This window comes from Dermacentor andersoni, chromosome 11 (genome assembly GCF_023375885.2).
Source record: "Dermacentor andersoni chromosome 11, qqDerAnde1_hic_scaffold, whole genome shotgun sequence".
Lineage (NCBI taxonomy): Eukaryota > Metazoa > Arthropoda > Arachnida > Ixodida > Ixodidae > Dermacentor > Dermacentor andersoni.
This window is the reverse complement of record NC_092824.1, coordinates 122,950,538-122,963,697: the sequence shown is the minus strand read 5'-3', so window position 1 is coordinate 122,963,697 and position 13,160 is coordinate 122,950,538. Positions and strand designations below refer to the sequence as shown.

Here is a 13,160-nt window from a genome sequence, read left to right as displayed (position 1 = left end):
TGAAATATACAGCTACAAATTTGTGCCTGTGAGGTACGCACAATATACATCCCTACAAGCTAGTGCTGAACCAGGACTTCTTTGAATATGAGATCTGTGGGCTGGAATTACAGCTACAAATAAAGTGACCATATTTGCCTGAACCACAAAGCATGGTAAAGACAGAGGATAAGAAACTGAAATCTGGGTCATGTGCAGCACAGGTCCTTTCTTTTAATTCCACATTTCCCATGGTTCCATCCCAAACTTACAAGGCAAAATAACACATATTATCGTGCAAGGGCAACACTTTTTTTTATAAATTTGGAGTTGAATTTCGTCAGATACACAAGCAAAATGTAAATAAATTTGCATCTAGTTTGCAAACGGAGTGAAGTGCGGCGTGACTGCCTCGCTAATCGGGCGATCGCGAGAGGCAGTGCGTGGGTGACGTGGGGGCGCAATTCACAGTAGCCGCCACAGACAGACCTCCACTTGTGCAGCGCTTTCTTTATATATGGTATCTGTGGACACGCTCGCTGCATGCCAGCAATGAACACATGATGGCGCATTTCTCTGGCGCCATCTTGCGTGGCACTACACTTTTCTTCTCACGCTTTTGCCATACATTCCACCTCCGCTTTCCTCCTTGCGCTCTCTTTGCTATTGCCATATTTCATCCCCCGCTGTGCTCCCCATTTACGCTTTCATCCTTCACTGTGCTTGTTAGCTTGGTTACACAGAGGACGCCGAGGGACACCGCCAAGAGACACTGCCAAGGGACGGAAACACCAAATGCAGGAACGGGTGCCTAAAAGCTGCACTCTAAAAACGACATGCTCACTGCCATGTGTGAAGATCTTGGGAAGCCTTTATTTTAGCATTTTTGTCTACCCTATCTGTCATTGACGGCATGTAACCATGGAGCTGCAGCAGCTGGAATCTTCACCACAAGCATGTGTTACAAGACAAACTGTCCTAGGACCAGGCTCAGATGTCGTGCCACATGTAAGGTTGCATGATAAAAAAGCTAAGAGGTTTTCCATATAACAATAGTGCCAGCGTATGTTTCAGTGGGCCCAGCGGCATCAAAAGCTTACTGCACAAACACGTATGGTATCTGCAAAGTGCTGAGACCGTGTATGACAGGGCATATATACGTTAAACGAACATGTGTGCACAGCGTCACAGGACACACCGTGAGATGCCAGGACGCAAATTTCGTTGGTGCTTAGTCGATAATTGTGGAAACAACCAAAGATGACTGATATGCTGTTCAAAGGTGAAGCTGTCCTCGGATGTGGGCTCGGACGTCGCGCCACATGTAAAATTGTACAATAAAAAATGCCCAAGGTTATCAAGTGAAATGTGAATGGAACTGTTGTAGTTGAACACGTGCACATTCTTAGGCAGTGTGGGAGAGACAACATACTTATAAAGTGCGGAAAGCCTCGCATGTGTGGTGTGCACAGGTGGCAGCATGCGGCTGTCTATGAAAGACTGGGCAGCCAAAAAGCACAGTGGTACAAACTGTGGGAAAATCAATTTAGTGATGATGGCAACAGTTAAGTTGATGAGCTGCCCACCAAAAGACTATCAATTCCATTTACAACCTAAGAGGAGATTCATACACCTCTGTGTACTGCGTAGGTATGGCGCCTAGATATCGCATTGTGACTGCAGTTGACAAGGTACGTGTGTGAAAGAGGAGGTGCAGCCCAGATGTGAACATATTTCTCTCTGAAATATATAGGCCCAAACATGGGGTGCGGCCTTTACATGGGTGTTGCCCTTACATGGGAATACTATACACTAGCTTGAGTTCCTAATTTAGATATATATTCATGCTAGTATACCATTAGAAAAATTGGTTTCACAAGCTGCTCAAACAGCCTTTTTTTTAATGTAGGCCTTTTGAAGAAATAACAGGTCTTCTTAAAATATTGTTGTGTACTAAATATATGTGGTGCAAATGGATTGCTTTAAGGCTTATTTTCAGCGGTCAGTAGCAATTGCTGTTGAGTAGAAAGAATGCTGTCAAATTTGCTGCCTGGCAACCTCGTACATCAAGTTTACTTCTGATATGACCCAAGGGCACTGAGCATGTGACCATGAACAATCCTCTGGTCACCAAGAGGCTCTGGAACAGTGGGCATTCTCTCGTTAAGATGGTGGCAGACATTTCATTGCCATCAGTGTTTGTGCCTATGTTGGAGCACTGTAGGCCTGGCTGAAAAGCTGCAAGCTAGCTTCCTTGGATCATCAGCACAACACCTGCAATGGCCTAAGTCTGGTCTCTCAGCTGCAGCCTCTGCATAACTCAAACCTCTCGGCAGTTATTGAGCAGATGCACTGGATGAAGGCAGGTGTCAGGCCCACTTGAGTACAGTGAAATCGCCATTATGACACTGCGTCTTTCTGCCCCATAGTCTATACCAAATAAAGCAGAACAAGTTACCACTTAACCTTCGGCAAACAAAAACCCAAACGCCTCACACCAAGTGAGAAGCAACGGGGCAGCCAAGGCCATTTCTCAGCATCTACTACAACACATGGGACCACACACTGTCACGGAGGGATGAAACTGCAGAGCAGAAAAAGTGCTTACAAATTTGATGGATTCAGCATCTACCTCTATGTTCGTCAGGTCAGCATAGCCCACTGCAAAGAAAGAAGTATACAGCTGTGGGAGCCACCACTTCACTGACTCTTTCAGCGGCAGGCCAAGCGTTTAATGACATGCATGACAAAAAAATATTTCAGTAGTGAAAGAACAAAGAATTACTTTGTTCCAGCACCGTGACAGTTGTCCAACAAGGAAAGGGACGTGTACCTTAATTTTCAGAATTTATAAAATGGGCAACTCTTGAAGCAAATATTTCTTTTCAGATTAGTTCTGTTTTGTAGATTTGTACTATTAAGTTACACAAACATGCGCCGCCTTTAAATATAAACATGCTTGTTTCAATTTTATTGTTTGCCGTTGATCTCAAGCTGTTAAGACTCGTAAATTCACAATAGATTTTGTCTAGAAGTACAAGGTTTGTATCAAAAGTTTGTATGGTATGTATCTCAAAAAGTCATTTCACGAACTTTTAGATAAATCAACGTGGTCACCTTCAATATTCTATCTATTAGACACAATGCGCTGGTTCAAGCTCTTCCATTGCTGGAAGCATCCTTAAAAAGCGCTTCAGCAGCGATGTTTTTTTAAAATTTTAATTGTAGTAACATCATTATATTCCACCTTCACAGCAGCAATTTGCAGTTGGTGAACAAAAATCGTAGGGTGATAAATCCGGAGCACACAGACGGTGTTGAGCACAGTGTGGAAGTGCGTGCCAAAAACTCGCACGCTACCAATTAAGAGTGTGCAGGGGCATTGTTGTGGTGCAGAATCCAGCATCTTTCTTTTGATGAATTCGGTCACAAAATGCACAAGATATTTCATATAATTCATGATCTCCACATAGAAAGCTTCACTAACAGTTTAACTCTCAGCTATGAATTCATGGCAGTTAAAGAAAATGACATCACTAATTTTGCTTTGCTCTTCTGCACTTATATTTTAATCCTTTGCTCATCCTTCACTTCTTGCTCTGCAACTTCGGCTTGATGTCATATTCATAAATTCAAGATTGGTTGCCAGTGGCAGCTCTTTTCAAGGATCCATCGCTTTTGTCTGAAGTTTTAATTGGAATCTTGTAAATAGATTACTTTCCGAAACCAAATGCTTCTGATATAAAACAAGTGCTTAATAAAGGGAAAATCAGACATGCACCTGTTCGTAGCGATTACTACAAAGGAAACCCATATAGGTTCCTCGAAAGAAAAGCCTCGCAGTTGAAGAAAAATTCGTCCTGGTCCGGGACTCGAACCTGGGACCACCGCCTTTCCGGGGCAGCCACTCTACCATCTGAGCTAACCAGGCAGCTTACAGATGGCAGGATGAAGTCTAATTTGTCAACAACTCAAAGCAAAGAAAAGTTCCGTAATATTTCTGCGGAAACCCGAAGAACTATCCACCCGTTCGTAGCAATTGCTACGAACGGGTGAATGTCTGATTTTCCCTTTATTGATTACTTCTCTCCACCTTGCGGGTTGCCGCATAACTATTATGTCAAACTCTTGCCTTTGCTTCGAGTTGTTCAGAAATTCGACTTCGCCCTGCCACCTGCTAGCCGTCTGGTTAGCCGGCTTACGAGCGAGGCATATGTTCCGTGGGTGGAGACAACGGCTGCAGTAACCACAAGTTGACTGCACCAACTTGCTACAGCTTGACAATGCGCTTGGCGCTATCTTTTTGCATCGCATTGACGTTTAAGCTGTTGAAAGCTGCACTCTTGCGAAAGCTTGCACGGGAGAGACGCTCTTTCTCGGCTTACTCATGCACACGTGCTGGGCACAGCACTTCTTCCGCCGAAAGTTTCGTACATTGGGACAACTGGTCAGATTGCTTTTCTTCCCACAATCCCACAACGAACTTGTCATGAACAAGGCGGTCTTCCACTTCGGGGTTTTTATACTTACAACGCTTCACAAGATTACAAAGCACCGTTAAAAATTCATAGACTGGCTTCCCTTGCTGTTGTATTTAGCAACGAAATTGGCAGCTTTCATACATTTTGTTGACTGGGCAAACGAAATGCGATGCTAGCTTAGCCTTGACATCCGTAAACAAAGTTTCCAGAGTTGACACTCCCAGTGACGACAAGACACTCCATGGTTGAGGCCTCATGCAATACAAAAGTGTGCACACCTGCACCTAGTCGGTGGCTGTGCTGAGATCTGCGGCGAAGGCATAGTCTTTGTACATCACTATCCATACTGGCCACTCCCCCGGGCTTGTGAAGGTGAACGGTGGTGAGGGCTCAAGTGCAGGCATTCCGACACACAGGATGTTGACCTCAGTATCCCCAGTGTCCTCACCCGCTGCCGCATTCATAACCACCACATTAGGTAGCTCACACTTTTAACACCATGTTCAGGGGCACCGAATGATGACACAAGTGACTCCACGCGTAACGAGAACCTTTACTGCTGTATGCCCGTTAAATATATACTTGTTGCAAAGTGCCACCCCCTTGCTATTAGCACCATCTTGTAGCTGTGAACTCAAGCACAAGGCAGTGACCACTACTGAGTCCTCTTGAGTGCATAGAGCAAGAAAGCAGTGCCACCACACACACACCCTCTCCTACTTCTTTACTGACACACTGCATTGCATATACTAGGATATTTGGGAAAGACATAGCAATTTGTAGATTAATATGCTTCACTGATGTGGATGCTGGCACTAAACTGACTGTCAAAAAGATACCAGAGATAAAGAAATTTCTTTCAAGCAAGCAGTGTACAGTAAGTACTGAGTGGGCAGAGCTTCAGAACACAGCACTGCAAACACAAGCTGAGGTTTGCCCAGCACAAGAAGCCCTATGATGCACTTGCCTTCTCCCTTATGGTTCCGCACAAGCCACTTGCCCGGGGGATTGTTCTCAAATCGAAGAACATACACAGGCTCGCCATGGTGCAATGGTAGGTCAAGGTTTTTTGTGCTGCCACTGCTGCTAGCCCGTGCACGACCAACATCCAGAGGCAGCAGCTGCTCCCAGCCACTAGGAAGCTGCACAGCAGCCAACAGACCGTACTTTTGACATTCTGTCAAATTGGCTGTTATTGCAATAAGTTGGTAAACAGATTGCAATAACAACCAATAATAACCAACCAGGAACAGTATGGAACAATGAGATGTACAGTCGCGGACAGAATAAAATGGACCACGGGATCTCCGAAAACGTTCAATTCCCGAGCAGCCTGTAGCAGTAACCAGTAAAACTGCCCACGACAACGTTGTTAACATATTCTAGTCGAGGTCCAAAATGCAAATACCAGATTGCGTTGTGAGGTTGCGGAGATATTCAGCTTTTTCTTAGATGTCATGGTCCATAATATTCTGTCCGCGACTGTACATGCTGTTCCTGACTGAAAAGTGCCGAGCACACAGCATTAAAGAAAGGAAATGCACACAAGACTGATGACAATCATTGCTGTGGGATTATATCATTGTTGTGGAACAACAGTGTTACAGTGATATCAAACATTATCTCAGGTGCAGCACTTATGTTTGTCTAGGCAGGATACAAAACAAAAAGGGAGGTGTGTTCGCTTGCAGCATCGTGCGCCATTATTCATAGGCAGTGAGGAGGTTTGCAGCGTCACCGTCTCACTGGCATATTGCATAGTGGCACAACTGTTGATGTACTAGAGTCATATGCGCAGTGCCATTCTGACACTGCAGTGCGGGCAGAATAGTGAGCAATCGTGCACTTGAATAAGTGTGAAACAGACTATTGAACATTTAGTGTTGCAATTACCCTTGCAAAAACGTGGTCAATTGCACCACCAGTTCTGGCATAGGGTAATGGTGTGTTTGAGCCACACTTCACGAGGTGCACACCAAAGACTTATTCCACACATGCCAGTAGCCAGCAGCTTTTAGGTTTCCTGAAATCGACGTTGAAGTCCCCAGGGAACACTGTCAGGGTAGTGATTAGGGAATAACGTCGTTAAGCAACACAAGAATGTCTTCAAAGCATAGTTTGGAATGCGAGTGCATGCTGGATTGTAAACGCTAAGAGAAGCAGTGGCGGTGTCTTTTCATGGCTGTTGTCATGACCAGGGATCACTGCCCCGGGTGCATACTCAACGAACTTGAGTGCAAGAAAGTGTAATTTGTTTTAGAGGGCAGCTCTGAGGCACCCGTTCCTACAGCGGGTGACAGCGGTGGCTGTGGCATAACCAAGTGAACGAGCACAGCGAAGAATGAAAGAGTGAACATGGAGCGTGCCATTAAAGACGCGAGCTGCGAACGCAGAGACCAATGAGAGTGGCCCCTTCAGTGACATGCGCTGTAGGAGTTGAGGAGGACGTCGGGATGAAAACTTGGGAGGTTTATTTGCATTATTTACAGTGAGAGTCAATTAACAGTCTTAAAGTCATTACGGGCCGGCAGCCACTCGGACGCGGCGGCCCGTGGCAAGAAGCTCGAAAGAGATGAATCAAGGAATGCTCAGGGAATGCTCTAGGAATGCTCGGTCTGCATCTTTTAAGCCCTTCTGTGTCTCGAAGACACGTCACGTTCGGCCAATGGGAGAGCCCGCTCAGGTGACGCCATTTTCGGCCAATCGGTGAGCCCGCTTGGGTGTCGTCATTTTCGGCCAATGGTAGGCGCCCGTGCGATTGAGTCACACCCGGCGAAGAGAGTCGCTGCTCGTGTGTTTGTCCGAGGGCTTTCTTCTTCCTGCGGTCTTGCCTTGCTGACTTGCAATGCGCCGTCTCAATACATGGATGGGGGCGACGCCGCCAGGTTGTCATGGCGCATTACAGCCGTCTTGCTTCGGGACCCACTTTACCCGCCATAGTGCCAGGCTCTCGCTTCACTTTCGGGAAGAGCCAAGCAGTGAATAGCTCCACCGGCTGCACACGAAGTGGGGTCCGCCAACTTGTTTGCACATGCCGTGCCTCAGGAATGTGGTATCCATGCTTCTGCGCTCCTTAATTAGCTGTGGTGCGATTCGATGTGGTCTGGGTGGGGAGCTCGAAGTAGGCTCAGGAAACGGTCCCATATCTAACAGCTCGTCCTCGCCCCGGAAGTTCGGAATGGCCGGTGAACTCAATTCGCTGGCCATGAGGAACGCTGAAAGAACCTGCAGGGTACTGGTGTCGAGCCTCGTTTGATGAACTTCGGGATCCTGGGCCCTGGAGAACATACGTCAAACAAAAAAAACAACACAGCGCTGCACCACGTGTAAGCGCAGGCTCTTCACCCCTGACTTGCCAGGCTATTACCGAGTCAAAATGAACCCTGATCTTTTATTTCCCCAATTTTGACAAAGCAGTTCCAACCACCTTTCCAAACTGCTATCCATTTCTCCCCGAATGCCGACAGGGCCAGAGTGACATTGTTGTTGCAAAAGAAAAGGTCGTCATCGTTGCAAACAAACAATGAAAACAGCCGAACATAAGTGGCCTAACTACTCGAACAGCATGTTTCCAACCTTAACGCAGTGGCGTACTTATCGCACGTACTGTTGCCACTGAACTGTCTGGCCATCTTCACAAGTACGTGGTCACAAGCGCGCTAGCCTGTGGTCACTAATCGGAACGCGTACTTGCGTCGTAGGCAAACGTTTCATTATGCTTACTTACGTTTCTTCCTTTAGTCCCTACAGGACACGTAACCTAAACGAACAATTAAACTTGCGGGACTTAGCACCCTTAAAATAATGCATCTTCTAATAACTAGTTCCAGGCACGCTCATTAAAGAAGTCAAAATACGGCTGCCCTCAACACACACGAGTAACCCAGTCATAAACCTTCTGCTTCCTTCCGTCCGCACAGGACACGCGCTAATGGAACTAAGAACACTTCTCAGTGCAAATCATGCACTCACTGAAAACCTACACGGTTAACCTTAGAAAATAAAAAAACGCTTATAAAAAAAAGAAGGTTAACTAAAACACACGCGCGCTACGATAGGCCTCTCACCGCTAACCTTGACACTCAGGTTACTCATACACAAAAAAAAGAAAGCCTATCTACTTATTAATGAACACCTCGCGATACTACATATTTACAAAAAAAACGTGTCTTTCAAATCTCGAGCTTTTCAAACAAAACATAAACAAAGCTCATACTTCACATATTGAAAGAAATTCTTAGTCTCAAATCACGAAAATTATCCGATGCTCAAAAAATAAGACAAAACACGTTTCACTTCTACGGAAGCTGCCTTCACCTCCCGTTTCAAATGTTTACGACTGACTCATACTTTTGAGTCGTACTCGAGGTGGTCGCGGTCCGAAAGCTACTCTGGCTACCGAAGAACAACAAAAGGGCTGACTCACTATCAGCTCCCCCAAGACGTTACAGTCTCCTGCCAATTTGCGTCCTGGCGCCCCGTTTTCATCACGACCTCGATTGACCGCGTCGCTACTCCCCACCTGGTCTCGTCTTGCCACCTTGCGGTTCTTTGTACTACACGCTGAGCTTCGGAAAGAACGACAGAACGACGAGAAATTTAACTGCCCCGTGCCCTTTGTCCGCGTCCGTGCAGAACATGCTTCTCGGTCCCCCTTTGACCGGTGGCTCGAACGTGTTGGGTGCGTCAACATCGTCAACGACAACCGCACCTTTCTTTTCTTCGCGCCCTGCCCTCTTGGGTCTCTCGCCGTCTTTGGCGGCGCTACATTAGTCACCGCATTCCTATCTTTAGGGCGCTTCTTTCTGCGGCGCTTTCTCTGGGAATTCCCTTTTATGCCGTCCTCTGGCGCCTCGTGCTGGCCGTTACACATTTCGTCGGCCCGGATCGGTCTCTTACCCGAACAGTCCGAGTGATTTACATTTAAATATACTCTCACTTTGCCTCGACTGGCGGACAGCTCAACCGACTCTTGAACAATGCAGCAGGCTTTACTCGAGTTATGCAACTCGCACTCTTGCGAACTGCCCTCTACTGCATTGCCCAGCTCACGCTGTGCATCGGCACACAGCCCTTCGGTATCGATCGCTGTCTCACGCGCACAGTCCGAATGATTAATAACTGAATCATACCTATCTAGGCTATCTAGACTGGCGGAGAGCTGCACCGATCCCTGAACAATGCAGTTGTCTTCTCTTGAGCTACGTAGCTCGCAATCCTGAGAACTACCCTCAACTGCATCGTCCAGCTGGCACTTCACTTCGGCACGCAGATCTGACCTGACATGGGTGCTCGCGTCTGTCGGGTCAGCAGTACCCTTTTCTTCGCTAGCAACCTCGCTAACATTACAAGCGACGCACACGCGTGGTAACTGTGCCAATTTGTTCGCAGCTGGCCTAGCTGTCTTGTGGGAGATATGGGGTTCTCCTCCGTACTCTTGGGACAAAGGAACGACAATACAGTAGTGCAAACAGTCACAAGGGCATTTATTGCACCTTTCATAGATCAATGCCAGCTAGCCGAGCTGCTATCCACAAAACATGCCGATGGGCGCGCGACAAATCTAGAAGTCTGACTCACCGAGCGACCGGATAGCGAGCGAATATGTTTGCCCCATGCTGGATCCCAACGCCTGGTCGTTCGCGTGTACAGTCACGCGAATGGTGGCACGTTCGAAGGCGGCCACGCGAGACAGTCTCGCAGAAGCATCGGACGGCGCCCGCGCGGACGTCCGCGCCCGCCGACGCTCTCGGCGCCCGAGTAACCCCGCCGCGGCACGACAGTCGCGCCATCTCTCGCACCGCGCTTGTACCACTCCGACCGCCGCGGGCGCCAGGCCACGCGAGCCGTGCGGGAAAACAGCATATCAGGGGATGCGTGAGAGTCGCGCATCCCCACAGTCTCTACAGTCATCTGTTGGCACAGCACCTCGTCACTCTCCCTGCGGCCTTTAACGGCCTCTGTTGCCACTAAGGCATTGTTAGCAGCTAGCCTTTTCCCTTCACTTATGAATGTGCAGCCTATCTCACAGGCACTACTCTTCTCGTCGGATTTTGGCGAAAATCCGCTAGACACTTCCTCATTCGTGTGCTCTGTACTACCTACAGAATTTTCAGACAGCCGTTGTCTCTGTGCCATTAAGTGATTACAATATTGTATCTGTTTGATCAATGCTGCCTTCTCTCTCTCGTACTTTTGCTCACGCTCATGCTTACGTTCTTGATATGCACATTCACGTTCCTTCTCACGTTCTTGACACTCACACCTAAGAGTAAGTTCCTGAAGCTCACGCTTCCGTTCATTCTCGCGTTCTTCACGCTTACGCTCACTCTTACGTTCACGACGCTCACGCTCACGTTCACGACGCTCCCGCTCCCGTGGTTCTTGTATCACCTCCCAAGCAAGCTCAATGCTTTTATCATCATTGCCACTATCTTCAATCACCTTTATGATAGCTGGCGTTTTCATCTGTTCGTCCGCCTCAACTCCCAAATCATCACACACCAACAAGTCTAACCTCGTCAACCTTCCAAGATCCATGGCAGCTGCCCCGACTGGTGGTTAGAACTGCTTTCCTTAATTTGTGCAAACACACAATGCAACAAATTCCCAATTCCCAGAACTATCAAAATGAACATGCAACATTTGAGTCTGGCGAATCAAAAGGAAAAAAAACCACGCGCTCACTTACGGTTGCAGCACCTTGCCATCCGGTTCATTGGTCCGCTGTTCCCGGTTCCACAGGACTCCCTCGGTCGAAGGCTCGCTCTTCTTCGCTACTTCCAGTTCCTCAGGACCTCTTTCGACGAAGGCTCTCTCTTCTTCGCTCTTCCAAGTTTCTCGGGACTCCTTTGGACGAAGGCTCTTTTTCGCTGTTCCGGGTTCCTCACGATTTCTCTCGACGAAGGTTGATCTGTAGCGCTGCCACCAGTTGTACGATTTGGAGGCGATCCCACCGCTAGCAACCAGTTGTAGGAGTTGAGGAGGACTTTGAGATGAAACACTTGGGAGGTTTATTTACATTATTTACAGTGAGAGTCAATTAACAGTCTTAAAGTCATTACGGGCCGGCAGCAACTCGGACGCTGCGGCCCGTGGCAAGCAGCTCGAAAGAGATGAATCAAGGAATGCTCAGGGAATGCTCTAGGAATGCTCGGTCTGCGTCTTTTAAGCCCTTCTGTGTCTCGAAGACACGTCACGTTCGGCCAATGGGAGAGCCCGCTCAGGTGACGCCATTTTCGGCCAATCGGCGAGCCCGCTCGAGTGTCATTTTCGGCCAATGGTAGGTGCCCGTGCGATGGAGTCACACCCGGCGAAGAGAGTCGCTGCTCGTGTGTTTGTCTGAGGGCTTTCTTCTTCCTGCGGTCTTGCCTTGCTGACTTGCAATGCGCCATCTCAATACATGGATGGGGGCGACGCCGCCAGGTTGTCACGGCGCATTACAGCCGTCTTGCTTCGGGACCCACTTTACCCGCCACAGTGCCAGGCTCTCACTTCACTTTCGGGAAGAGCCAAGCAGTGAATAGCTCCACCGGCTGCAAACGAAGTGGGGTCCGCCAACTTGTTTGCATGTGCCGTGCCTCAGGAATGTGGTATCCGTGCTTCTGCGCTCCTTAATTAGCTGTGGTGCAATTCGATGTGGTCTGGGTGGGGAACTCGAAGTAGGCTCAGGAAATGGTCCCATATCTAACAGCGCATGGGAAACTGGTGTCATGCAGACCCGCCTGTACGCTCGATGTGTATTTGTATCTGGTCTCAGCTGGACCACTCATTTCAAACCATCATCTGCTCGCGTCAGCTCTCGCTCACGCTTGTTTGGTTTGGTCTCGTTTGCGCTTGTTTCGACTGTCATGGTTTCCTATTGTTTTGTAATCCGATTATATGCATGACACGAATTGTGTAGTCCTTTCTGGAAGCCAAGTGGCACCAGCGATTACTAATATCTTCGACAAGTCATGTATAAAAGCCGATGTGCTTGACCGGTAGATCAGATTTTCGATGATTGCCAACTCTGCGACATGTCTCCCTCAAATTCTTTGCTTCAATATATCGCGAAATGAAACCACGCATAGAGCTGCACTCAAATTTCGCATTAGGGAATATTGCAATCGTCAGTGAATTTTATAAGTCATCTCCCCGCTACCGTATTTACTCGATTCTAACACTCCCTCGAGTGTAACGCGCACCCGTTTTCCGTGACCAAAAAGATGAAAAAAAAATGAAAACCTTGATTGTAACGTGCACCTGTTTTCCATGACGAAAAAAAAAAAAATAGAGTATAATACCATGCACCTCGAGCTTTCATATAGAAATACTATTTTCTCTCATTTGAAAAAAAAACAGATTTATTGCCAATACACTAAAGTTGTGATGATTAAAAACACGAATGGAAGCGGCTACCTTGCCGCCAAGATTTTCACTGCACCAGTATGAGTTGCGTGGGGCAATAGATATCACTCGTCGTCGCTATCAGACAACTCCTTGTTGCTATCAACAGACCAAAGCATTTCATCTTCGGTGCCGTCCATGGCATTAAAAATCCCGCACTTCTTGAAGGCCTTGTTGACTATGGCAGACGGGATTGTGCACCATGCATCTTTGACCCATGCAGCAAAGTCCTGCAGCGAGGCACGCTTAATTTTACTGGCGGGCATGAATTCGTGGCAGCCACTGACAAGCCATTCGGTGTAGAGCGCTCGA

At 47.7% G+C, this 13,160-nt stretch overlaps 1 protein-coding gene across 7 annotated transcripts in view; it reads right to left on the bottom strand.

The window, feature by feature from the left end:
• Positions 1-13,160, bottom strand: part of LOC126539330 (uncharacterized) — a 68,812-nt gene that overhangs the window by 22,778 nt on the left and 32,874 nt on the right. For 5 of the 7 annotated variants that reach the window (XM_055075540.2, XM_055075542.2, XM_055075539.2 and 2 more), the window contains 2 exons: positions 5,428-5,602; positions 2,588-2,640 (listed from right to left, as the gene is read on the bottom strand). In XM_055075540.2, the coding sequence (XP_054931515.1) occupies positions 2,588-2,640; positions 5,428-5,602 (228 nt within the window). The remainder of the gene's footprint in view (positions 1-2,587; positions 2,641-5,427; positions 5,603-13,160) is intronic. The other 2 variants (XR_008614310.2, XM_055075544.2) reach the window with 1 other exon arrangement.